This window comes from Polypterus senegalus, chromosome 3 (assembly GCF_016835505.1).
Source record: "Polypterus senegalus isolate Bchr_013 chromosome 3, ASM1683550v1, whole genome shotgun sequence".
NCBI classification, from domain to species: domain Eukaryota; kingdom Metazoa; phylum Chordata; class Cladistia; order Polypteriformes; family Polypteridae; genus Polypterus; species Polypterus senegalus.
In genome coordinates, this window is record NC_053156.1 from 268645615 (window position 1) to 268673278 (window position 27664).

Here is a 27664-nt window from a genome sequence, read left to right on the forward strand (position 1 = left end):
TAGATGTAGTATGTAGAACTACCATATAGAGGGCTGAATGTGTTTGCTTTTAGCGCTTGATTGTGTGTTTTTAAAGAAATACAGATTTGAGCACGGCAACCTCTCCTTTTGCCGTTAATGTTAACAATGCTCTAGAAGGCTTCGAGCTGGAAATAACTGAACCCTAACGGAATAGTGAGCTTAAAAAGACGTCTATCAGAATTTATCTGCCAGAGTTCTAACGACTGTGCATTACCAAGGATTTGTGTCAAAGGTTGTTGTGACGGTGTCCAGACCGTCGTATGGGTGAGATGCAAGTACTAAAATGGCCAAACTTTGCACATCAGAACCTGAGGCTATGGGTCCCAAACCTGCTACTGACACCGTGTAAATCTGTCTGCGCCACAAATGGAAAGACAAAAGAAATGTAACTAATTGTATTTCAAATGCTGTAAGTCGCCATGGATAAAGGCCAACTAAGTTATAAAAGATAAATGGGCACCTTGTCGAGAAGCAACACTAAATATCATTTAATAAGTGCCTCTTGTTTTGCGTGTGCAGCTGTGCCATTGTGCTACAGTTCAATAGTGCGCCCCTGCGTAGGAGTGGGGCATCCCCAACCGCAAATGGGCTCAGGGATTAATAAAATGTGTTTGTGGGGTGAGGGCTTGGGGGAGATTTGGTGAGTTGTGACTTAAAGCTGCTTGGCTCATTATTAGAGAATTAATTAATCCCTGTAAAGCCAGAATTATATACCTATCTGGGAGGAGTAGGACAGGTGCTCAGCTATTTGGCTGCTGCAGAGCCGACTTTTCTTCATTTTTGTATGTGAATATTTTTAATTTTGGAGAGTGTTGACTCCTGTTTTATATAAATATATATGCGTATGTAATTATATATATATACACACACACATACATACACACACTAGGGGGCTCTGCCCTCTACTCCCTTCGCTCGACAAACCCCGTGGTATGGGTAACCAGGTGTACAATTTAAAGCGCACCTCATGGGAACTGTTACATATGCATAATAAAACTAAGTATTTTATACTACAGCGAGTAATTAACCATTGTTAAAAATAGTAAAACATAATTAAAAGAAATTTATGTTTCATGTTGCGTTAGAGGTATTCGTTGAGTTATACGGTTTCGTTTTGTTTGGCTTTGAAATTAACGTGCAAATACTTTTTAAACTTACACTTTTACTGTAACACTTCAGTAAAAACATATGCCAAATAATAAATATTTTAATTCTCGAGGATACACCTCTTCATTGGGAAGAAACGCTACTTTTCCCTAATGGCAACATGAATTAGACGATCTACAAGTTTCCGACTTAAACTTTAAAGATGAACAATATCTACATACTTCTGTCATATCACCTATGTCCATATATTCAATCTCTTTTTGCTGTTCCGTTATTTCACACAGTAATAATTTCCATTTGTTAGCGATCTTTACTATCAGTTTTTCATGCCTTCCAATTTTACTTCTGTCATAATCTTTAACCTGCTCTGCATATGAATCATGCCAATGTTTTTTGAACCTCTTTATGACGTTCTACTTTTTGTCTTTTATTTCCATCCCCATTTGGACCAGCTAGGTTTTCAACTCCACTTGGTCCGGACTGAATATTACTTTCCTTATTTTCCGAATTTGCACTTAAGGTTATTATTGTTCTCTTTTGAATTCTTTTCTATCCAACGCTTTTGGGTCTCTTTTCAGCATGCTGCCTTTTCTTCTTCGCTTAGTCATTGACGTGTGATCTAGAATGTATAGAATTATCGTCCAGAAATAGACTATTACGAGTGAAATAAATAGATTATATGTATAACAGTACTGTCCAGAAAAGCTTCTTTAAAGAATGAAACGGAGGACTTTTCATATATAAATCAGCAAGACTGGTATCTGCTCCTTTGGGCAAGGAGGAACAGGATGAGCACTGCCAGGGCCCTACAAAATGACCTCCAGCAGGCCACTGGTGTGAATGTCGCTGACCGAACAATCGGAAACAGACTTTATGTGAGGGTGGCCTGAGGGCCCGACATCCTCTAGTGGGCCCTGTGCTCACTGCCTGGCACCATGGAGCTCAATTGGCATTTGCCATAGAATACCAGAATTGGCAGGTCCACTACTGGCGCCCTGTGCTTTTCACAGAGGAGAGCAGGTTCACCCTGAGCACATGTGGCAGACGTGAAAGGATCTGGAGAAGTTGTGGAGAACATTATGCTGCCTGTAACATCTTTCAGCGTGACTGGTTTGGTGGTGGGTCAGTGATGGTCTGGAGAGGCATTTCCATGGACGAACACACAGACCTCTACAGGCTAGACAACGGCACCTTGACTGCCATTAGGTATTGGGATGAAATCCTTGGACCCATTGTCAGACCCTATGCTGGTGCAGTGGGTCCTGGGTTCCTCCTGGTATACGACAATGCCCAGGCTCATGTGATCAGAGTATAGAGGCACTTCCTGGAGAATGAAGGAATTGATACCATTGACTGGCCCCGACACTCACTCACCTGACCTATTAGGACAGTATGTTTCAGTCCATCAGACACCACCAGGTTGCACCTCAGACTGTCCAGGAGCTCAGTGGTGCCCTGGTCCAGATCTGGGAGAAGATCCCCCAGGACACCATCTGTCATCTCATTAGGAGAATGCCAACATTGTCAGGCATACATACAAGCATGTGGGGGCCATACAAACTACAGAGTACGATTTGGAGTTGCTGCAATGAAATTTCGGCAAAATGAACTAGCCTGCCGCATCATTTTTTTCACTTTGATTTCCGGGGTGTCTTTGAATTCAGCCCTCTGTAGCTTGATAATTTTCATTTCCATCAAACGATGTGCCATCCTTTCGTTATTAACACACTACCTAGTCCATATCAGTAGAGATATCCAGCAGGATTTTTTCCCCATTGAGATCTGATGTGTTTTCAAAGTGTTCCTTTAATTTTTTTGAGCAGTTTTTATAAATGTATTTCAAATAAACTGTATAAGACAGAAACACATTCCACACATCACTGGCTAGCGGAAAGTTCAAAGTTTGATCCTATTGTCCTTGAGGTTGCATGCACTCAACATGAGCACCATGTGTAGCGTGGCAAACATCAAAATGGTAGACCATTTCTTGCCACACATGAGTCAACTGATCATAAGTTACTGAAATCACAGCTTCCTCAATTTGATGTCACAAATTTTGAAGATTAGCAGGCATGGATGGAACAAACACTCTGTCTTTAATGTACCCCCATAAAATAAAAATTGCAGGGGTTAAGGTGTGGAGACCTGGAAGGCTATCATACTCATTTGAATCTTCTTGAAGTTGGAGAAACAACCAGTTTTGTAGCATGTCCAGGTATGAAAATCCAGTCACAGATTGCTCCGCAAAAAAGGAAGGTCCATAACCTGCCTATAGAAATGGCACAAAACATATTTACCTTATGTGATTTCTCGTGTGGTGTTGTCGCCATTTTACTTTTAGGCGGGCTTTTAAACTTTGAATTTTCCTCTATCCAGCGATGTGCAGAATGTGTTTCTGTCTTATACCGTTTGTTTGAAAAACATTTTTGAAATCTGCTCTTTCATTTTGAATGGCCCTGTTTGTATCTATATTTTCACGACAGAATTACTTAACAGATTTATATTGGGCTTATTTCTATAATTTGCTTGAACATTCTGGTTGATGTTGTGACTTCTCTCATCATGGTATTAAGAGTGTGGTTGTGGCACCGATTTATTTGTGTGAATCTGAGAGACATGCAGTGGGCTGCGGGGAGGGGAGCGCAGTCCTCCTCACTCACGTGCCAGCCTCCGTTCGAGTCGCTGTACCTCTCGCCACGTGTTGGAGTGTACCTTGCCTCCGCTTAGCTAATGATACCTGTTTGTTCAGCATACATTATCCTCTAGAGATTGTTAGAGTAACGTTTGATTTTTTTTTTTTGGCAGAGATATCACGGCCACATGCTCTTCTCCCCATGCAGGGGATGCTCTCCCATCAGAGCTGAACACGATCAGATACAGTGGCAGAGTTTGATGTTGGAGTGTACCTACCTTCTGCTTGGCCAGAGATACCTTGCCAACCTTTTACATTTTTGGCAGAGAGATCATTTTTGCCCATAATAGCAAAACCAAAAATATTAGCTTTTGTATCCGAGGGCCCCTTGATATATATCAGTATTAATTCTTCTCAATACAAATTATTACATTTAAAAAAAAAATGTAATTGATTTTTTTTAAAGTTTCTCCTGTTTCCCTACTAATACAAAGAGGACTGTTTGATTTATGTTAGGTAGATTGCCCAGAGGGGACTGGGCGGTCTCTTGGTCTGGAACCCCTACAGATTTTATTTTTTTCTCCAGCCTTTGGAGTTTTTTTTTGTTTTTTCTGTCCACCCTGGCCATCGGACCTTACTCTTATTCTGTGTTAATTAATGTTGACTTATGTTTATCTTTTATTGTGTCTTCTATTTCTCTATTCATTTTGTAAAGCACTTTGAGCTACATTTTTTTTGTATGAATATGTGCTATATAAATAAATGTTGATTGATTGATTGATTGATACTACGCAGGTAGAGCTTTGGGGGACAGCTAGTGTATGTATACACACACATTGTTTTTGTATTTAGTTTTTGTGCTTATTATTTTATTTTCTTTTTGAAATTATTACCATGAGTGGGAGTGTCGCTGGTGGCTTATTAATCAGACCTGGAATTACTCCCCATGGTGGCCCCCATGGAACCCAACAGGGCTGTGCCAAACTCCAATTCCCAGCATGCCCTGTGGGAATCCAATGTGCCACAGCCGCCCAGGAGTGCTGCCCTCTATTGTCCCGTGGAAGGTATTGCAATGCCGATGCTCTCTTCCCCCTGTCCTTCCTCGCAGTTGGCGTCTTGGCCAGGTAAAGGCTGTGGTCGCCATTCACAATAGCTTCATAGGTGTCTTTCACCAGAGCAGTAATAAATTCCTTTCTGTCCCTGTAGCACTTGCTGATAACACGAAAGTGTCATGAGAATGTGAAGTTACTTTTATAAAACGATAAAAGTCAGAAATGGAAGAGGAATACCAGTGGAGATCTACAGGCGATTACACTTTTGCTGTTTGGTGTGTGGGACACTAGGGATGAGAGCAACCATCCAATTGAGAAAGAGCGGCTAAAGCTTGCCCTGCTTGCTCCATGCAAGAAAAATGTGGCAAACAGTCCAGTTGTTGACCCTCAGAATGTTTTCTTTACTCTTCAGGTCTTTGTTGTTAAAACAATTGATAAAACGCAAATGGGATTAATCTACTTGAGAAAAACATTTTCCTGGATCAGTGGTGCCAAGATTAAGTGAGGCATTCTTGAAGTGTTAAAAGATGTGAGATTTGAAGAATAGTAGAATGAAGTGTAAAAAGCTGCTTGGCAGAGCTTCAGAAGTGTCTCCATAAATGTGAAAACGCTCCTGCAGTAATGAGTGACTTTCTTGAGTCGTACCAAACAGTGGGCTACAACACGGAAGGACTCATTACTTGGACTTTGTCCTGCAAACCTTGGAGCGGTCAGAGATGAATATCGCAAGCACTTTTATCAGGACATTTCCAACACGGACAAGCGTTACCAAGGCAAGTGGGAGTCTATGTGATTGTGACTTTATCAGACAGTTTAAGTTGCACTTCACTCAAAACCCTTACCTGAAAAACATCGGGCTTCAGCATTTACAGTATTGCTTGACTCAAGTATTTTCACCCTTGACCAAGGCGTGCTGTGGCCAGAATGAAGAGTATAAATAAGTTCTGCTTAAAATATAAGTAACGAGAAGAGAAGGGGAATGGATTGATAAAAGTGCTTTCAGTATTGGGGCTGCTTCATCCACTTCAGTCAGAGGGAAAAATGAAAGTATACGGAAGTACTTCAATAGGGGCAAGTATCATCTTTTGGTGGGGGAGAAAAAACAAACTCCAAGCAATATGTCAACCGCTATTTCTTTTTTTTTTATTTTTTCCTCTTTTGTACAGTTTTACACTTTTTACACTGTGGTCAATAAGCAGACCCCCACCCCCCCAGACAAATGACCTGAAAGAAATTGAACATCTTGGTAACAAATGACCCAAATAAATTAATAGATTTCCCAAAGTTCGGCCCAAGCATGGGTGCAGCTACGAAACTGCTGCTTTAGTAAATTTATATTTTACATTTCTCAATATATACATACAAACACACTCATTCGTGTACATCCAGTCAGTCCAGGTAACAGAAAGTGAAAAGGCACCTCCAGCTGTTACACTGCATGTTATTCACCTGGGCCTACTGACCAGAACTGTTGGGGGGGGGGAAGAAAAAGTAACATCCAAATAAAAAAGGCAACGTGCACAAAAGCGTTCCAATCCTGCTGGTGTTCTTGTAGTCTTTTCAGTCGTAAAAGGCAATTGTTTAGGTTGAGATGTTTTGAAAAACACTGATGGAAATGAGTTGTGCTGGTGACACAACTGTGGATGTTTACCTGGATTATTCCTTTTCCTAACCGTTTCATCTCAAATTCCTTGGCATGGTGTGTGGAACAAACGCACAATGGCAGCACAAACTCTTTAGAAATGTGATGAAGGAGTACTTTATACAAAGCAACAATAAAACAAAATCCTTTAAGAAATTTGCTTCCCAAATGGCCTTCAGACTACCACCAGCCTGGATCGACACATTGCGAATTTCAAACTGAAACCAGTTACACACATGAAGCGGCAGCGGCTCTTCTGAGGTTGGGCCACAATGGCCGACTGTAATCCGTAGGATTCTTTAGGCTGCTGCCAGCTGTCTCCACCCTCATTTCTAAATGAGAACACGTGGTCTCCACCATGAGCCCCTACCAGGTACCTATTGGAGGGTTTACTAAGCAGCTTATGTTTTCAAGGAAGCAGTTGGGCCGCACACTCCAGCGGACAGAGCAGGTTTGACGTGGCACATCCAAATGCTGTCAGGTGTGCTATGGACATCTTGCTATCTATGTATAATAATATATATATATATACTGTATATATTGTATATATTACACTTTACATATAATATTTTGTTTAGAGGCATAAGGGTTAGGGTACCACAAGGCACAGAGGATGAACGTTAGATATTTTTTTTCCCTGTTAAAATAATAAATTACTGAATTTTTATCCTACATACAAAACTGCTGTCATTTCTTATGTATAAAACAAAGAACATGTGTCCTCTTTACAACCCACCACAGCTAGCGCACAAACCATTCAAATACTTGGCCTGCAAAAATATCCCGTCCATACTGTCAGATTTGTTGTTTTTTTTCCCATTTTTTATTGCACTTCAATCTATCCCAGTACCAAACCCTTCTGTGCATGTGTGAGCTTGTCAAAGTACCAGGGATTTGGCATCTAACAAGACCCAAATTCACCCACGTGGCTCACAACCAAAGTAGCAAAGTGCACTGGCCAAAAGACGCCATTGGTTTATACTGTTCACCTAACGCACCTCTACAACCTAAACAGCACTGCAAAGTGGCAGACATCTCCTGGTTAGCAGTACTGGTGTGTCTCACATGGCCACCCGTCGAGTGACATAGCAGCAGGCCCCCTTTACAGATGGTCCTGGGGCACGTTGTTAATGCAGGGTTATTAATCAGGAATGTCCCCCTCTACCTGAACTAACCTTCCCAACCTTTGTTTAGCCGAGTGGGCGAGTACTTAGCCATTATAAAGTAGGAGATTTTAATTAACTGTTCATCAGTAGACTGTTACAATACATTGATTCTGACGTTGGGGGGTGTGTGTCTGAATATTTATAAAAAAAAAAAAAGCTCAAAACAAAAAAACACAAACAGATGAAGGACAATTCTACACTGACAAACACACACATCTAAAGAGTGGAAATGCTGAGATATTCAGGGTGGCATGAAACTGCACGTATGCTTTCCTTTTGCTGATGAATACTGAAATTACTCATCTCTAACTCATATCTGCATATGTTTGTCTGCATCTCTCTCTATTACATATATATATATATATATATATATATATATATATATATATATATATATATATATATATATATACACACACACACACACACAACTGGTCAAAGGTCTGGACAAACACAGAAATGCACATATTTTGATAGAAATTGATTACCTTTTATTTATACGCTTAAAACACCTGACTTTAATTTATTATTCACATACGTATGACTGCAAAGCCCTGTGTCCAGCAGCCATTCCTTCAGTGTGCTAACAGTTAACTCCCTTAACTCATCCTTGATTAGTTGTGTTTATATGCTAATTGGTTATTAGAGAAACCTTCGTAAATTGCATTAGCACCACTGAAACCTGTTATTTTGATCACATGGAGTACAAAGTACTAACATTCTGTCATATGGAATAATCTTCATTCTAAGAATATCTGCTGAAAAAGGAGCTTCACAGTCATATGTGAAAAATAAAATGAAAATCTGTCATTTCAAGCAGTAGTAGCCATTAGAACCACTAGTAATGTCTGTATTTCTAAATTGATTTAATGGTATCTTGATAAAAAAACTAACAGTTTATACAGTATAAAAAAAACAGGATCATTTCTGGGTGTGTCCAGACTGGTAGGCCTGTGTATAGAAAGGACCCCCAAATTATACAACTGAAATGGTGCATGTGTCACATTCATGTTTTATAATAATGAAATGTGCTAGAAAACATGGAATAGTGATGTATACATTAGAATTAAAGTTACAATAAAAACAATAATCCATAACGTTTACTAAAGGAGATCCTTTTTTTTTAAGCAGGGAGTAACTTAGATTTATTTTGTGCTTTTTTAATTTCTTCTTTTTTGTGTCCACAAGACTTTGCTTTGCTATAGCGGACCCCTCTTTTGTAAAAAAAAAAGATGTTGTGTCCCGACTTGAATCCCACATTATATCCCCTTCTGTTTCAGCAATCTCTGTAAGAGACCCAGCTGTGAAATAGTTCAGTCTTTCACTCATTTCCTAGTGAACCATTAAATAAAGCTCTGCTCACCTTTTCAGGGCTGGATTTTTCCACTGTGCTATGCAGCACTTCTTGCCTCTCTGAAAATGCCATGTGTGTCAGCTGCTGTCGTACTGGGGCTCAGTCAGGCCCAGCACTTGAGGAGGTGGGACAAGTGACACTCCAGTCACTTTGTGAGCTTCTCTGAAAAGGCCATGCATTGTAAGGCCTCCATATGTAAACTACATGAACATTCAAGACAGCCCACTTGGAATGCCTAAACTTCTGAGTATCTGAGGGTAGTAAAATACCACGAATACAATTTCAGAGAAATTTTTTTTTTTTCTGTAACTGGCAAACACACAACCTTGCTATATAATACTAGTGATTGTTGTACTGGATAAGAAAACAGAGATAACTGGAGTTCTGTTTAGTGTCCATAGAGGCAACCTTTGATTATTGGGACATGTGGGGAGGTCACAGACAGCTCAAGATCACAGTTAAAGCCAACCCACTGAAAATGGGAACAAAACTGATTGAAATTAAATGAGTTATTATTTATACCTAATATTCTGGAACTCATCGACCACTCTGAAAACATTACCTTAAAGTGTAAAAGTAATTTTTGCTTATTCTTTATTGGCCATTTTCTGGGTGCACGTTAAGGAGTATTAAACATTACATCCTGTTAACTGTTTAGCGTGCCTGTGAGTTTGTTTACTTTCTTCTCTGAAAGATGGCTTTTTGTTAATCTGGTGTAAAAATGATCAGAAATACAACACATTGAGTGGGAAGGTTTACAAAATGGAGCGGTCTTCAAAGTTTTTGGATTCTGAAATTAACAGTTTAGAAATTCTGCAATTTCCTGGCCTCCTTCACGGAGTTTTATTGAAGATATTTTATGTTTCAAAAATGTACTTGGAAGGGACACCTTATTTTGGGCAATATTTACAGTACGCCACACTTTTACAATCTTTTCTTGTCGTGCGCTTGACATTAGGAAATAGTTCAATACATTTACACCTATGAAGGCACTGGGATTCATTGTGAAACAAAAAACTTAAGAATGAAAAAAAATATGTGACCGATTATTCCTGTGTTTGGCCCAGAGTACCGCTAGTCAATTCTTCACTATGCGTATAATAAAACATGTGTACACACACATGGACTGCACACTCGCATGATCCATCGCTAGCCATTGATCTAGAGGCCTCTTCAAGTGCCACTTTTAACATGACAGACTTGTGGACAGAGGTCCAGGCAACCCTGGGAGAATAAGGATGTCCATTTATGTGTTTACAGTAATCTTCTGAAAGCCCTGTTAGGTTTAACCTGAACAACATGCAGACAAACACTAGATGATTCACAACAGTATAATACTGTAACCTAATTGGATTTGAAGTAACTAAAAGAAGAAAGTTATGATTTCATAGAATGTAAAGAGAAAATCCTTATCACTACCAAAATTGTTTTTTTTTTAATTAAAAAAATATCTTAAAGGATTTTTTACCCCCACAAATTAAAAGGTTGCCCCTTACTACCAAATGCTATTAAAAATGAGGAGGACCTTATCCTTAATTATTGTTTTTTGCCTCCATATTTGAACCAGAATGCTCTCACCCAAATCCAGCAGTGGCAGAAAACCAAGCAGCACCAGTCTAGCAGAGCTGAAACACAAACGCATGGTGGGTTTTGCGATAGCAGCAGTTGAAGACTATTTGACCAAAAAACCATCAGAGTTTCCAGAACTAGTCAGTCCAAATGAAACTTTCACAAAAAGAAAAAAAAAAAAAGAAAAAGAAGCTCCTAGGACTAACAAGACATGTGGGGGTCTTGTTCCTTCCTCATTTTCCTGCAAGAGAGTCCTGAGTGAAATTCGTATCAGTCACGTATTTTCTGTGGATTATCCTGGCTTCCCTTCTGCCTCTTCTAAGGCCTTCTTTAGTTTGCGTCGATATCTGTCGTATTTTGCGTGCACCTGCTTTATTCGGTCCTGTTCTTCTTTTTCCAGAATTGTTAGGAAGTTCTGCAGCTCTGGGACTGAGAAGGCGTGCCACTGTAGGGTGACAGAGAATTTTGAATTAATAAACATTTGTAATGCTTAGTTGCACCTGTCATCTATGTCAATTCTGTTCTCTCCTGTCCAGCTTTTACTTTCTTCATTGATTCCCAGATTGCACACGCAGGTAGTGGTGCTCAGGTTCAGACCGGCTGCAATCCACTTATGTCTCTTAATTGGACTCCTACCTCCTCTACTACTTCTCAGTTTCTGTGATTTTTGCATCTATCCAGAAATGTTTATATTTTTACTGATTGAAGGAGGAATTTACATGTGTTAGATGGGAAATAATTCATTCTTTTTCCTTTCCTTTTTTCACAATGCTCTGGTTACTTAGTTATTTCTGAATAAGCACACAAGTGCTTAACGTTGAAGTAGCTGTTTCTTTCAGAGTCATCTGCACTAGTCTCTGCACTGCTTATCATTAACTGTCAATATTCAGACACAATTAAAAAAGTACACTCCACAGAAAAAAGCAAATTAAAAAATAACAAAATAAGAATTAAAATATACAATATACAGAAAAATACCAATTTGTGTCAATTTCCTTCAAGTGTAAATCTGACACTACTACACTTTTCTAAATGTAAAATAAAAGGAAAAATAAACTGCAAATTAAACAATAAGCTCAATTACAGGTAACAATGACGGACTGACTGAGAAACTGCTGGAAACAAAAACCTGCAACCACATGGGCCCCCCAGGACTGACCCAGAGAACCACTGCATTACGGTGCTTTCCCTAGATTTTTCATTTCATTATATCTAGTGGGTTGACTGGATACTTGGGATACCATAAAGGGCATAGATGGACCATATTAGAAAAAGAGGACATACTGAAAGACAAAGACAACTATTTTTAGTACTCGTTTACTTGTCAGTTCAGAAGGGACAAGAGAAATATACGCTATGGGTCTCCATGTCAAAAAGTAGGTGGAATTAAATGGAACATAAAATGGAGGTAACTCTTTTAGGTAACCTGCTGAAAAGGTTACAGCCACGATGTGACAGCAGCCTCATTTCCTTTTAGGTTAACCAACCAAGCCCCGTGAACCAGTAATGTTGATTTGTGAGACTGTGATTGAAGAGCAGCTAGATGAGCTTTACTGGGCAGGTAAAAGACAAAGGGAAGGTTTATAAGTGGACATGAATTTGTTAACGATCAGTCTAGTGGGGAATACCTTTAGTTTTGTCATTGCACAACCTACAATTTCCCTTACCATACAGCCACAAACTGTCAAACTAAGGTTACATCCACACTATTGTTTCATTTAAAAATGCCCACATTAGTCTCCATTTTCACTTTTCATCCCCACTGGCCTGGTGTTTTTTGACCCCAGAGAATGCAGACTTTTGAAAATGCTCTCTGGAGTCATCCATCCATCCATTATCCAACCTGTTATATCCTAACTACAGGGTCACGGGAGTCTGCTGGAGCCAATCCCAGCCAACACAGGGTGCAAGGCAGGAAACAAACCCTGGGCAAGGCGGCAGCCCACCGCAGGGCGCACACACACACACACCAAGCACACACTAGGGATGATTTAGGATCGCCAATGCATATACAGTTGTTCTAAAAATGTTGCCTATAGTGTGGATGGTTAAAAATGCAGAACTTTGAAAACACAAACTCTGATTGAACTCTGATTGGTTTGTGCTTATTATATAGCCCTTCACTGATCCAGCTCATTACAGTATCTCATTCCCTTGCTTGCCATGACACTTGCTGTGTTGCTTACCTGTATGCATCTAAATTGTGCTTTGTATAGTTTGAATGCTGCATACACGCGCAAAAGGGAAATAATTTAATGGCTGCTGCAGTTTTGTGTTAAATCCCATGGCCAGCGATGTTACCATGCCTTCAAAGACTTTTCCACTAATGTGCACACACCCAATGTATGCCAACAGCTACACCATATATGTTCCTGTTGTTCAAGTATCAGCAGAGATACTTTCATAAACAAGGTGTAAACACCAGTGTGGAAAGAGATCATTTTCTTTAAAAAATACCATTTTTTTAATGAAAAAACAGTAGTGTGGACATAGCCTAAGGAAGCTGTTATATGTCTCACATCAGGCTCTCAGGTTTGCAACAAAGATAAATTATACACAATCTCTGAAGACTCCATGTCAGTAATTCTGCAGTTATTTCTTTAGGGTGATGATTTTTTCCTCCAACAACAGAATGTTTGCAGTCCTATTGTGTCTGAATATGTAGCCCGTGCGGGTGTCCTATATGAATCAAGGCAGAGACAGGATTAAAGGTCCTTAAATTGACTAACTGGGAAGTTTCTTGAGCCATGCTATTCACATGTACACAATAAAAATAGATGAAAACCATAGAACTGACAAAGAGGGGAGAGTAGTGGAGATGACAGCTAAATCAAATACATTATATTATCCTCTACTCATTTTTAAAAACATTGTTACATATAAAAAGGATGACAATATGTATCCTTTTGTGGGATTTTGAATATATCCCTACCATCTGAAGCACTCAGATAGCATGTTGGTGAATTCCTACCCTCAGATCACGCACTGCTTTTGTCAGTTTTTTTTTTTGGTGGAAATAAATGAAGAAAAAGAAAGAAACAATTAGTGGTCCCTATAGAGCTACCCTAATGCGTGTCTATCCACCACGGATGTATAAAGAAGAAACTGGGATCAATTCTATCTTTTGTGCAAAATAAACAGCAATGCAGTCAGGTCGGCAGGGTAGTCCAATATATTTAAAATGTTAGCTTCAAGGCTGGATGAACACACTCTGCTTCAGTGTGCATGGTACCCTCAAATGAACTGCTCAAACATCGTGTGTTTAAGTCTGGATGTTTCTTCAGTCATGAAAGACGCCTGAAGAGCTTTTCCAACATCTCTAAAGATGTGCAGGTTGATTGGCTGTTCTACAGTGGCCCTGCTTGAGTGTTAGCTTGTCTGAGAGTGGGCCCTCTGACAGAATGATTCCCTGACCGAGGCTGTTTCCCTGTGACTCTGAATTAGATTAAGTGGTTTGAGAATGTCCCCTCTTTTGAAGACTTACCTCTACTTCCTGTGATTCATTTTCTTTCAGTACAAAAGTTAGCTTGGAGGCATCAGGACCAGCATCGAGCCTCAAGACCAAAGGGTGTTCCTGCATTGGCAGCTTCTGTACAAGTTCTGCCAAAAAAAAAATCAGATGGTTAACTATATGAAGCTAGAAATCTCACTTAAGCAGCTAAGAAAAAACATTCCATCAAATAGGCAGGGTATGGAAGTGTCTTACTGATAAGAAGTGATATCAAACCACAACTTCCTGCATACTGTATTTCTGGGGCTTAATGCAGCTTTGCTGTTGGCTGTGATTAAAAGCAGACTGTACCATGGAGACCCACTTTCTGTCAATTTATCAACCTTCTCATGACACGTGTGCAGTGTCTCCTTACCTTGGCCATCTCTCTGCGTTTGTCCGTAAAGTGCGAATTTCTGGGGATTGTCGATAACCATGTACTTGAGGAGCAGGCCCTGAATAACTTCACTGACTGTGGTGGTGCTGATTATATGCAGTTGCTTAACAGCATTCATAGGCAAGTAGAAGGAGGTCTTTTTCTCTGAGCCTTCTGTGGGGTTAACTGTCACAGGCCGTTGTAGCTTCAAATGCACCTTGATGAATCCAGTGTAGGTGCAGTCCTCACTCTGTTAGAGGTGAAAATCAAGCTGTTAGTATGATATTGAGTAGACATTGGAAAGGTGTGGAGACAATGTTCTGGTAGTATCAGCTTACAGAGGTCACGATTAATACAGGTGACATCACAAGAAAATAAAACCTCACTGACAAATGAGAAAAAAAGGTCAAAGACACACACCCTCAAGTGTCTGTATTGTGGTGGTTATCTATACATGTCCTAATCTGTATTATAATTTAATTTCTCAGAATCTGTAAATTCTAATTGTGATTTACAATTAAATGTCTAAAACTTCTGCATGACAATATGGAAGGAAATATTCACAAATTCTTACTTGTAAAACTATTACATATTATGCTGGCTAAATATTACAATACATCATCATGTGTCCCTTCATATATTCTGTTTATGTCATTACCTACACCCCCTATGCATGACCCACCCTATAGTTCCATTAAAGTCATGTGATTATGGTCAAAGCTAATGTCAAAAACAAAAATGAGCATTTAAGTTTGGGTTTTCACAGAGTCGTCAGAGATCCTCAAATGAGTGTCTCCTTAGAATTCCAAAAGCAAAACTTAAAAGAAGTGGTGAGGCAGCCTTCTGCTGCTATGCACCTAAAATCTGGAATAGCCTGCCAATAGGAATTTGCCAGGCTAATACCGTGGAGCACTTTAAAACACTGCTGAAAACACATTACTTTAACATGGCCTTCTCATAAATTCACCCTAATTTAATCCTGATACTCTATATGTTCAATTCATCATAATAACTATTCATGGTGGCTCTAAAATCCGTACTGACCCCTACTCTCTCTTCTGTTTCTTTTTCCGGTTTCTTTGTGGTGGTGGTGCTCAAAGCATCATGATGCTCCAACAATGATGGACTGAAAGCCATACTGTAAGTCTACATGACCATCATCATCAAGTCCTTCCGTGAGAACCCTAACTACAAAGAGGACTGTTTCATTTATGTTAGGTAGAATGCCCAGAGGGGACTGGGCGGTCTCATGGTCTGGAATCCCTGCAGATTTTATTTTTTTCTCCAGCCGTCTGGAGTTTTTTTTTCTTTTTTCTGTCCACCCTGGCCATTGGACCTTACTCTTATTCTATGTTAATTAATGTTGACTTATTTTATTTTCTTACTGTGTCTTTTATTTTTCTGTTCTTCATTATGTAAAGCACTTTGAGCCACATTTTTTTGTATGAAAATGTGCTTTATAAATAAATGTTGTTGTTGTCAGCATAGCATAGGGATAACAAAAATTACTTATTTCACTCCTACACCTTGGTATCCTGATTCCACAAATATTTGGTCTTGAAATATATGTTGTGTTTTTTTGGTATAATAATTTGTGGCTTACAGTGGATGAAAAAGTGCAAATTCTTACAAAGAAATGAGGAAAATAAAGTATTGTGAATCCATGTGCTTTCAAGGTAAGGGCCCAACAACATCCCATTAAATGTTCTGTATGTCTAGAAGATTTTGTAGAAACTTTGTAAGAGAGGTAAATATTAGGATAACAGTTTCTGTGATAAAAACAGCTAAATTTGCTGCTGCACTGAGCATAAAGTAGAATGGAATCCTTAATAACGGACAGTCATTGTTAGATGAGCACACTCATGGATCGTGACATCTGTGTATTACTTGGAAGTGGAAAGCTAAATACCCAAAAAAATGTAAATTTATGTAAATATCATTCTAAACAGTGAATAAGTAGTATCATGAATATGTCTGCAGAGCATCATGTCATAGGCAGAAATGTTTACAGGAGGTAAAGTGGTGTGCTAAGCACAAGCAATGGGCTACTGTGAAGTGAAGCCACGTGACAATATGACGGCCCATCTGTCAACCACTAAAAGAGGCAAATTTCATTCACAGGACACTGCCTGTCAAGAACAGTTGTTCCTCCATTATGGCAGGTGGCAGTGTTCCTCTAACATGGCTCAGGTTTGGACACCTGCCAGGGTACGTGGGAAGTGTTGCTCTGAAGGGCAGCCCAGCTAGAGGACTCCCTTGTCTTATGGTGGTTATGCCTGACCTGGAAGTGGTTCTTGGACGCAATGTTCTGGCACCTGAAGTACTCCTGAGTCCAGCATAAAAGAAGCCACCTAACCTAACTCTGCAGATTGGAGTTGGGAGAGGTGGTGGACAAAGCTTTTCTAGAAGGGATGTAGGAAGGAAAAAGACAAAACAATTATGTTTATTGTGGAAGAGAACCTGTAAAGCTATTGTGAATAAAAGGTCTTTAAAACCTGGGAATAGAATGGTGTGTGTAAGTGGATTTAATTAACAGTATACGGGCTTAGAAATTAAATCTCTTTAAAATAAATATAACCAGCAGCATGTTTCAGAACACACCTTTGAAAAGTACGGAAGCCAATCTTTGCTGTATGCCATTAAAATGCAATTTTCCTGTGGCATTTACAAGGCATTGAAAAATTATATTAACTATTTTACATGTTAGTAAAGAATCTGAAAAAAATACAAAGTGCAAATAAGAAGTGGAACTGAAGTGTCTAATGAGGAAATGCATTAAACCTCACACTAATCAAACATTATTTTTATTGTGGCAACTTATTTACACAGTACAACTATAATCACTAACCTAACTGACATTTTATTTTTATGTTAAATTTCAGACCACAGCATCCTTTTACATTGGTAGTGTTAACCACAGGAAAAAACAATAATGGTGGACTGAAAATCAGAAAGTCCGCAGTGTGTGTTCATATGTATGTAGTGTTATATACAAGAGCTGCTGTACATATTACCACTACACTAATAAAATTAGAAATAAAAAGCATACATGTAATAGATTTCTAATCCACATGTTAAGAAATGTTAGATAAAAAAATAAAAATTTTTATCTAAAAAAGAAACTACAAAATTTGAAAATATGAATTAAAACTGCTAAAAAAAAAGCATACCAACTTGGCTCCTCATCCTACACAGACTTCAGCTCGTGTCTCTCCTCAGTCTTAATAAGCTATTCTGTTAAACAAGCTGTTTAGAGGACTGACAGCAAAAACAGATACCATGACCAGTGAGCCAAAGGTTAGCAGACATAAATGGAGTAGAGTGGGACAGATAGATGAATGTGCACCTTTCAGCTAACACACATATTGTAGAGATGGAAATCCCCTGAGGTATCGAGACGGCATTGTAAAACACCTTCTTTTGTAATCAAGCACTCAGTATGGACAACCAGAAACATATCACATATTCAAAAAGCGAAAAGTATAAAGTGGACATGATATCAACACATTTTTTGACCATTTTCAAAGATTTTGTTTTATTGGAGTTCTGATTAAAAACCAGGTGAAAAAAAATACACAAAATCTGTCTGGATGAGCACATTAGATGCACATACCTTAATAATACAGAGAATGTGGCAGTACTTTATCAAAGTTATTTTTTCAATGTTTGTGATTAAAAAATAATTGTTGTAATTTACATGAACATAACAGATATGAAGTATATCACGTTCAAATTAGGAAAGTATGTGTCCAATAAGAATGTACAAGTAAGTTCTTTGGTGTTAATTAGTATATAGAAGTCACAGCCAAAAGATCTGATTAGTACCGTAATGTAGTGGAGCCTTTAAGGCACAGGCCTCACAAGTTCTTTGCCTCTAAAATTTGGTGCTGTTTTTATGGCAGCCATGGATTTTCTAATGGCTTTAGCTCATTTCCTACAAATTGTTCTTCTGTATTACACTGAGTGTTTTGATAGTGAAATAATTTAAATGTTTTAAAGGATCTTATTAAAATCAGATAATAACACTGGCTGCCTCCTTGCTAGGATAAGGACATTCTAGTGGGTGCTGGTTATGACGCATGAACTGAGAACCATGGGCATGACCATCATCTCATGTTGTTTTGTGAGGGGGCTTGTGAATTGGCTTGACTTTGTACTGAATATACTGTATATTTTTGTTGCTTACTCCAGATATTGTTTTTTTTTTTTTTTTACTTTTTTCCTTGCAAAAGCAATAGGTAGTTATTTATATAAAATACATAGGTAGCATTACCAATTTCATCCCTAGACAGTCAGAGACTTCAGAATTGTAGTCTTCAATCTTCTTCTTAATTTCTTGATAGGAAAGTTCCTTTGGTATCTCTTGTTTGGCATCATTCTGAAACACAACAAGAGATATAAGGTTACAGCAAACTGTACGTGTTTAGGTGCTTATTTACTGTAGGACATGCAGATTGCAAAGAAGAATCAATTACAAATGCAGCCTATTACATTCTAAATATATCCATTTTCAATGCACAGGAAGGATTGCAACTTTTTACCTGTTTAAATGCCACAAAACCATCACTTTTCAGCAGTCTGGCTTTTTTCTTATTTTACTGTTGCTCACCAATATGTGCCAGAAGAGAGAGAAAGCTGACCTGTGTCAGACAGATATACCGTTAAGAGTGATCTTTTTTAAGTCTTGAAAATTAAGTTCCCTAAATGTTAAACCTGAAAGTTAAAGTTCACCTCAACCCCAACCATGTCCACTTCACTTATAAAAGAACCACTGCATAGTTGTTATCTGTGTAAAAAATGTAAACTGCAAAACAGATGAGAAATGTTTGAAATCAAAATGTACGAAAATATAAACCTGCTGCCAAACTCATGGGTTGAATGCAAGGACCTGCTGTTGGATGAACAAGCAACCCAGGAAACACAGGCAGCCACAGCACATCCTGTCAGGGAAGCAGGGCGGTCACCATTGCTAAAGCAGCTACGATTGCCTCAGAGTAGCAGAATTCTTCCTCCCCCAGCCCCCACTCATCCTCTATGCCTGTTTTTATTTTTATATACTGCACATTTAACATTTTGTCTAAAAGGGATTGAAAAATAAAGGAACATTACATTCTTTCAAAATTGGTAAGGAATAGTCCATACGTGTACTTACATGTACATATCACTTTAGTGATACAGCAGGAAATCCCTCAATGGAATATTTTACAATGCAATACAAACAATTGTACTGTGCAATTACATAAAATCAAGTACATTAACTTATATTTATTATGTACACAAATAATGTAAAGCAAGAAAAGTGAACAGGAAATTGATTGAAATGAACAACTTAAATAGTATTTAACTTGAAATTGGTCAAATGATGTAAAGAAGCTGCCTAGATGGACAGACTGGTATGGGGTGGCATAATGCCTCTGTGCACATCAACCTTTACAGATCTGTTGTGCTGTGTATTTGTGTTTAGCTGTTCATTTTTACCGGCATTTTCTCTGGCTGTCAGCCATCTTCACTTCTGAATTTCTTTGAGTGTGTGAGTGTGTGTGCTTATGTATGCTTCTATGTGTGCATAAATATAGATTAAAAAAAAAAATTGTATGTCAAAAACTACTTGCACAAAATTTTTGCAAATCAATAGGCCTAGTCCTAAAAGTAAAAAGAGCAGACTGCAGAAGTCCCATTTAAATTACACAATTTCTATGGCAGTTATTGTTGGATGTACTGTAACTCAAGCCATTTCTGAAGGATATAGAAATAAGTACTGGGTAAACTGGACCAAAATGAAAAGACATGAAGTATGTAACAAGGCAAACACAGTGCAATTTGTTTCAAAAACATACAGTAGTTCTTATTTTTTTCAGAAGTTGCAGTTGTACATACATTTAATCTCCACTGACACATAGCCAGATACCATGGTAAAATCCAAATTTTTGATGTTCTAAACATCATTGAATTACAATCTCAACTTAACTTGATATGGAATTTTTTGAACTCAACACCAAACTTCCATTAACATGGAAGCAAAAACTAATTTTGGATGTCAGGGACATCATAATTCCATACCACTGGCTAAACAGCCAAACCCAATATGGCGACTGGTCAGTGCAAGCCTAACTCCTAATTGTGTACACTTGGTGCACTGGCCTTAATTCATTCAAACCTTTGTAGACATCTCTTAAATGAGTATTTTAGTGTATTGTGGTTGATACCAACTGTCCTGGTGAGTGTATGCCCAAATGTATATATACTCTGTCCTTAAAACTCAGTATATGTGACATATTGTTTAGTGAAAGGGAATTCCCAAGTCCAGTGCTTACTTTGGAAGTAACATATGGCTATAGGCTCCAAGATGTTTTTTTCTATATACTGTACACAACCAGGAAGACTTTTATTCTCATATTTGTAGACATTCAAGTGCCTTATCTTTACTGATTTGCATTGTATTTTTATTTGTTTTGAAAGGCATTATCTAAAATAAAGACAGAGTGATTAATCATACAGTTGTGCCCTTTTTACAGTAAGGATTCCATTTTATGACTTTACACCGGACTTTTGAATCCCATCTTTCAACCTCCTAATACTACAGAGGAAGTTTTGTGTCCCAGCACTATTAGATCATCCATAATACACTATGATTGCATATAGCAACATCTGAGTAATTGAAGTACCAGACAGGTTGAACTAACCCAAATTATAAACTCTTATTTATTACTCTTTTTCTTCGGAAAAAGACTGCGGTCCTCAGTTTGTTGCCACAATACTTTCACTTTACCTTAAACTAAGTAAAAAAAAAAAACAAAAAAAAAAACTTTCCAATGTCAGCAGTTATTTATATAAAAACATTTGTAATCCTGCTTAATCCAATTCAAGGTTACCGGCTGCAAAAGGGAACCACCCCTGGGCAGGATGCCAGTCATTGCAGAACCCAGTCTTGCACATATCCGTAATCACACAGAGACAGTTTAGAATTACCAATTATCCTGGCATGCTATCTTTAAGATGTGAAAAAGAAAAGCAGAATTCCTGGGAGAAACCCATGTAGACAGCAATCGGGAGTGATGCTGGATCCATGAGGCAGCAGGATTAATTGCACTGAAAATAAAGTTGATTTTCTTGTTGATTCTGGACAGATATTTTGTGGAATATCTACTAAATTGGCCCTAGTGTGTGTATGTGCTAACTGTGTGATGCAATGGCATCGTGTCCAGAGATTGTTCCTGCCTAATGGATAGACTCAGGATGAATAAGGTTTGAAAGACAGGAGACATTGTTCATTAGAGATTTATTTCCATACAGACTATCCTAATTCCAATTAACCTTTTCTGATATTTCAGTACAGAATTGCATTAAAAAACAGTCAATATTCATCCATCACTATTCCCAAAGTATTCATTGAAATATCTTAATGTAGAATATATAAAATGGCATTTTTATTCATATATGTTATTATTTTTTTAATGTATATCATACATGTATTTTTCCATCTGTCACAGGGATGTTTTTTGTTTAGCAAATTTAAGGTAGCATGCACAGCTGCACAGCTCCTGAACTTCGTTGTTAAAATAAACACATTTTACTCTCAGATAGAATTTTTTTTAGAAGATAAGCTTAGAAATTTAAAGCTACAGGGTAGTAACAATTAATAGCATATAAATATATATAAATTTACAGTACTGTATATGCTCTAAGAAGACTGGGATGAAATTGCCTTGGGCAAGTGTATTGTGATAGTGGCACTGGATAGGAATATATGTAATGTCTCAACATGCCAAACATGGCCAAATATTAGCAGCAGAAAGGGTCATTCTGAAGCCGGTGTGATCTGCTAGAGTAAAATGTACATTTGGTATATGTTTGTATCCCAGCCTAGTGAGTGGAATTTGGCTTCCATCTACATCCATAAAATGTGGGTGCTGAGTTAATTGAATATTCTAAATTGAACCAGTTTAACTATGTGTGTGCAGATGTATGCCCTGTTACAGGCTAGTGATTCAAGCCTTCTTTTTGATGATATAGGGATAGGCTCTGACTCCCCAAAGTTCTGAACCTGATTACAGGGTTTAGGACAGCGCTTCTCAACCTTTTAAGTATTTGCGACCTGAGTTTTCATAACAGTTTTAATCGCGCCCCCCTAACGTTTTTTTGAAAGGAGCCCACTAATACCAATTTGTTCTTTTTTAATTAATGATATATCATAGATGCATATTTTATTATACCTACTTATCTTTTATCGACATTTATCTAACTCTATATTCATTTTTCTAGTATCAGAATGTAGTTTAAGTTAATTTGTTTTGGTTTCAATAGATGTATTTTTCATATTTTTGATTCTTGTTTTCTTTTTTTCACATCTTCGCGCCCCCCTTTTTGTTACTTCGCACTACTTAGGGGGGCCCGGCCCACAGTTTGAGATCCACTGGTTTAGGATATGATGTGAAAGTGGTGTGCTGCTGGCAAGAGTTTGGTACGAGCAAGATGGCAAAGAAAACAGAGAAATACACTGATTGTAGGAAAGGGCCTGTTATGCCAATGTAGACTGCATGTTGGTTACCCCAAAATGGCAATATTCAAGACAGAGGGAAAGAGAGAGTTGCAGCCTGGAGTGACTCATATACTGTATGCTGGAGGGGATGGCAACCCAACAAATTTCACAAATAACTGACCGTCTAAGAGAGAGACAGAGTGAGAGGCAAGAGGCAGTACAAGACTACTAACTGGAAAACATGGAACTTGTAATTCAACGGTGAGCTCAGGAAGTGATTGCAGAAGGTACGTATTCCCTGGTACATCAACTAGTAGACACCAGTACCACTAAAACAAAATCAACAGCCTTTGTGCTTTATGGTTTTGGAGAAATGGATGAGTCATCTACTTGAACAGACAGGGCATCGAGACCCAGGTATGTAGGTCAACAAAATGTATACACTCCTTGTTAAGCCTTTTGACCTAGACTTTGCATTCTGCCCATATTCCCACTTTAAGAATACATGTTGAACCAAGAAATCAAAAATAAAGGCTTGAACCAGTCACAAAAAGATTTGTTATTCGTAAACCTGGATACAAAATGGCCACCAAGGCAACCTTTAACCCCTCATCGAATTGACCACTTGATGCCACATACCCCTGGCAACCAGGACCCATGTCACGATGGCAGCCATAGAAAAATCAAAATGCTATTATGGCATTCATAGTAGACTTAACGTCACTAACAGAACAGAATGGGTCACAATGCTACTACACAGCGTTGCATAAATGCAAAATAAAATAATTGTAAAAGATACTAACATTGTTAACAATGACACAAAAGAATGAACAACAAAATCAAACTCCCCACAAAGAAATAATAAAAGATTTCCAATAGAATATGAATATGAATAATGAAAAATAGATAAAAATAAACCACAATCAAAACAGTTGCAAGGAATCCCACTTGTCTTAACTGCTGGAATTTTAAGGAAAACTTTGACAGCATCTTTGGATGGTGCAGAACTTAGCTAGGCAGTTCCTAGAGAGTCCCAGACAGCGAGGTTTAAATTTTATTTAATGTTAAGTAATGTATATGCCTTTTATTTTATTCTGCCTTAATAAACCTTCCATGACTAAACAGGTATATTTGTTATGTCTGACATATACAATGCTATATTGTTTTGTCTGTGAATTTCAGCAATTACTTATCAGTTGGGCTTTACTCCTCTATGATCTTCAAAAATATTTTAATTATGTTTATTCAATCTATACACATTTTCCTTTATTTAGTTCACATTTAAGATTCTGTGTCTTTCATCGTGTCTTTATCCTAAACCAAACAGAAATGAGCTGCAAATATGAGTAATGAGTGAATAGTAATGCCCTCCACCATTATAAATCGACAATGAAAGGCAGCACGGTTGTCTGAAAAGTTGTTATACCGTATTAAATAGCACTTATGCTATTGCATGTGATATGAAAGCATATGGCCAACACTCATTGGTGTGATTTGAGAAACATGTTGTAGTGTCGTGGATTTTAAATTTTATATTTTGCCCACACAAACAAGCTTAATTTGAACTTAATTTTAAAAGGAGGAAATTAACATCAAAGCATCTTCTCTTTCCAAATTGTACCTCACTTTTAAAACACCTCTGCAAATAAGATAGAAGACAAGGCTAATGCAACTAAAGTCATTTATCATATTGACAGCCAGCCAATGAAATGTGTGTAGCATCACATGTTCAGGAATCCCACATGGAATTTTAAAAGAAATATAGCTTGTCTATGGGACAAAAGACAGAGCAACATCTGAAATAAAAACAAGCAACAACCAGAGAGCAATGTCAGGAGACGGCAACAGACATGCAACCATTTTCATCTGATCGTCAGCTAAAGCATCTTATGAACAATATCAATTGCTACATCAAAACGCCACCCAAGGACATTCAACTTTCACACTATTTTTTCAAAAGCTTTTTTCTAAAGACTACAGTAATCCCTCCTCGATCGCGGGGGTTGCGTTCCAGAACCCCCCGCGATAGATGAAAATCCGCGAAGTAGAAACCATATATTTGTATGGTTATTTTTATATATTTTAAGCCCTTATAAATTCTCCCACACTGTTAACATTATTAGAGACCTCTAGACATGAAATAACACCCTTTAGTCAAAAGTTTAAACTGTGCTCCATGACAAGACAGAGATGACAGTTCTTTCTCACAATTAAAAGAATGCAAATATATGTTCTCTTCAAAGGAATGCGTGTCAGGAGCAGAGAATGTCAGAGAGAGACAGAGAGAGAGAGAAAATCAAACAATCAAAAAATCAATATGTGCTTTTGGGCTTTTGCCGAAGGCCGCGATAAAGCAGCATTTTTTAGAGGAGCGTCCGTATCCTCTGTGCAAACAGCCCCTCTGCTCACACCCCCTCTGTCAGGCGCAGAGAATGTCAGAGAGAGTGAGAGAGACAGAGAAAAGCAAACAATCAAGCACCGCAAGGGAAGCATATCGTATATTATTGATGAGTTTCAGTTAATACGTAATACATGCTCTGATTGGGCAGCTTCTAAGCCATCCGCCAATAGCGTCCCTTGTATGAAATCAACTGGGCAAACAAACTGAGGAAGCATGTACCATAAATTAAAAGACCCATTGTCCACAGAAATCCATGAACCAGTGAAAAATCTGTGATATATATTTAGATATGCTTACATTTAAAATCCGGGATGGAGTGAAGCCGCGAAAGTCGAAGCGCGATATAGTGAGGGATCACTGTATATATATCCAGACTTTGCTGTCTACATTTTTTTGTATGCCTTCATCTACTGGTATTATTGTACTTTAATATATATCAAGTTGCTTTTAACTCTCTACACTTTGTCTTTATTTCTATAGTGACTGAAGTAATAAAGTAAATATTTACCTGGAGAAGTAAGGAAGTGCCATATGATCTGAACTGCGACGTTTATCCACCGAGGACGAAGAGCTCTGTCCAATAGTGATCAGTGTGTTAAAGTAAGACATCAGTGGTTGATAAATGGCCTATAGTCAAGGATGTTGAGCCTTTGCATGTTTAAATATATTCTTGGAGACCAAAGTAATATTTACATCTGAGATATATCTAAGACATCTTGCATTGTTCGTGTCTCTTGAAGTACTAGGGAATGATGGATTGTGCATGTGTTATTCATCCAGCACTTGTGTGGGTTAAAGTGCTAGAGAATAACATGCAGTGGGTCAGTGCGTTCGTGTATATGTATGTACAGTATGTGTGTGTTAATCTTAAGGTGCAAAGCAGAGCAACCCAGTAGTGAACCTGGTAAGTACACTTACCTCTGAAGAAAATAAGTAAAGGGGAAAACCATGATAATACACATGTAAAATTATTTTCAACTGCTGAAGGAGCTTCTCCAGTTAAAATTATCAATGTGTGTCTCATGCTTACAGTTGAGATGACATGAGCTAAGGGCATCATTTGACCATCAAGCACATTGTTTCAGCAAAGTCAAACCACTACAGACCGCTTTGTGAGACAAACAAAAAAAGATGATGACCTTTGACATCAACCAAACAGCATGACAAGAAACAGGCTGATGAAATGATTTATTGCAACAATCTTTTGTGATGCAAATGGTGTTAACTGACAGGTTTCTCTGAATCTGGGACTACATCTGAATTAGAGCAACAGATTGCAACACTTTTTTTCACACAAGAAGAATGATTTGCTGCAATATGACAGTGCTAAGGCACTCTTTGCAATCGACCAGAAGCTGAATTTCATTACATTACATTTTCTGCTATACAGTCAAGGGCTGGTGTCATGCTACTTTCATTATTTTTTCATAAATTACTGAAGATCCCTCTGCTGAGACCAGTGGCCCATTCAGTCATTTAAGAATCTGGGAGTTATAGAAATGACTTTATAGTCGCCAGTCTAATGGAAACATCTGGTATCATTTCTTAAGTAACTAAAATGTGTTAAGTGGATTAACAAGACAGTATAATTATTTTGAATTACAGTTACAGGCGTATACTGGAAGATACAACAAAAACATTCTGAGTAAATTACAGCAAGTAAGTAAACACTATCTTACTGTTTTGTTCTTAATTTGTTCATGAGTTATTATTATTTCTGTGGTCAAATGAATCAGACTGGCTCATTCCTGAGCCTTGCTCCCTCACTAGGATTCAATTCGATTAATTTTATTTTTATATAAGGCTCTTCACTGAATGCAGCCATTTCTGTGACAAGTTCTCAGATAAAATGCAAGTACACTATAGCTTTTACAAATCACTATGTACAGAATTAGTACAGATAAAGACAGATTATTTAAAACACACCGAAAACAAAGTTGTTTGAAATTGATGAACATAAATGGAAACCAACTATACCTGTCCATTAACAAATTGTATCACCTTTTCTAACTATGAAGGAGATACTTTAATATTTCTACACACCGTGGGTATAGGTAAACTGTGTTTAATTCCCCAATCCATCAAAAACATATTTTAAAATGAAACAGTATATTCAGAGTATCTTGCCTATTGGTTTTTTTAAATGATCATTGATCACAATCTAAACTCTTTTTTAAAACTGTTGATAAACTTAAGTTAAACTCCTTGGAGTTAACCCGGAAACTTTCTTAGGCTTGGAATTTTTTGTAAATATGGTTATGCCTGATTGTCTCTCAGAAATGGAGTATTCTGGAGCCATCCAGTGGATAAAGTAACATTACTTTGCAAAAAAAAAAAAATCATGAACATATCTGCGTGTTATGCTGCTCTAAGGT

At 38.0% G+C, this 27664-nt stretch overlaps 1 protein-coding gene across 4 annotated transcripts in view; it reads right to left on the reverse strand.

Annotated features, from left to right (window-relative positions):
* Positions 1 to 5727: 5727 nt before the first annotated feature.
* Positions 5728 to 27664, reverse strand: part of rassf5 (Ras association domain family member 5) — a 129219-nt gene continuing 107282 nt past the window's right edge. For 2 of the 4 annotated variants that reach the window (XM_039749147.1, XM_039749146.1), the window contains 4 exons: positions 18683 to 18787; positions 14410 to 14659; positions 14028 to 14143; positions 5731 to 10988 (listed from right to left, as the gene is read on the reverse strand). In XM_039749147.1, coding sequence (XP_039605081.1) covers positions 10836 to 10988; positions 14028 to 14143; positions 14410 to 14659; positions 18683 to 18787 — 624 coding nt within the window. In that variant the 3' untranslated portion in view covers positions 5731 to 10835. Of the gene's footprint in view, positions 10989 to 14027; positions 14144 to 14409; positions 14660 to 18682; positions 18788 to 27664 lie in introns of all 4 variants that reach the window. The other 2 variants (XM_039749144.1, XM_039749145.1) reach the window with 2 other exon arrangements.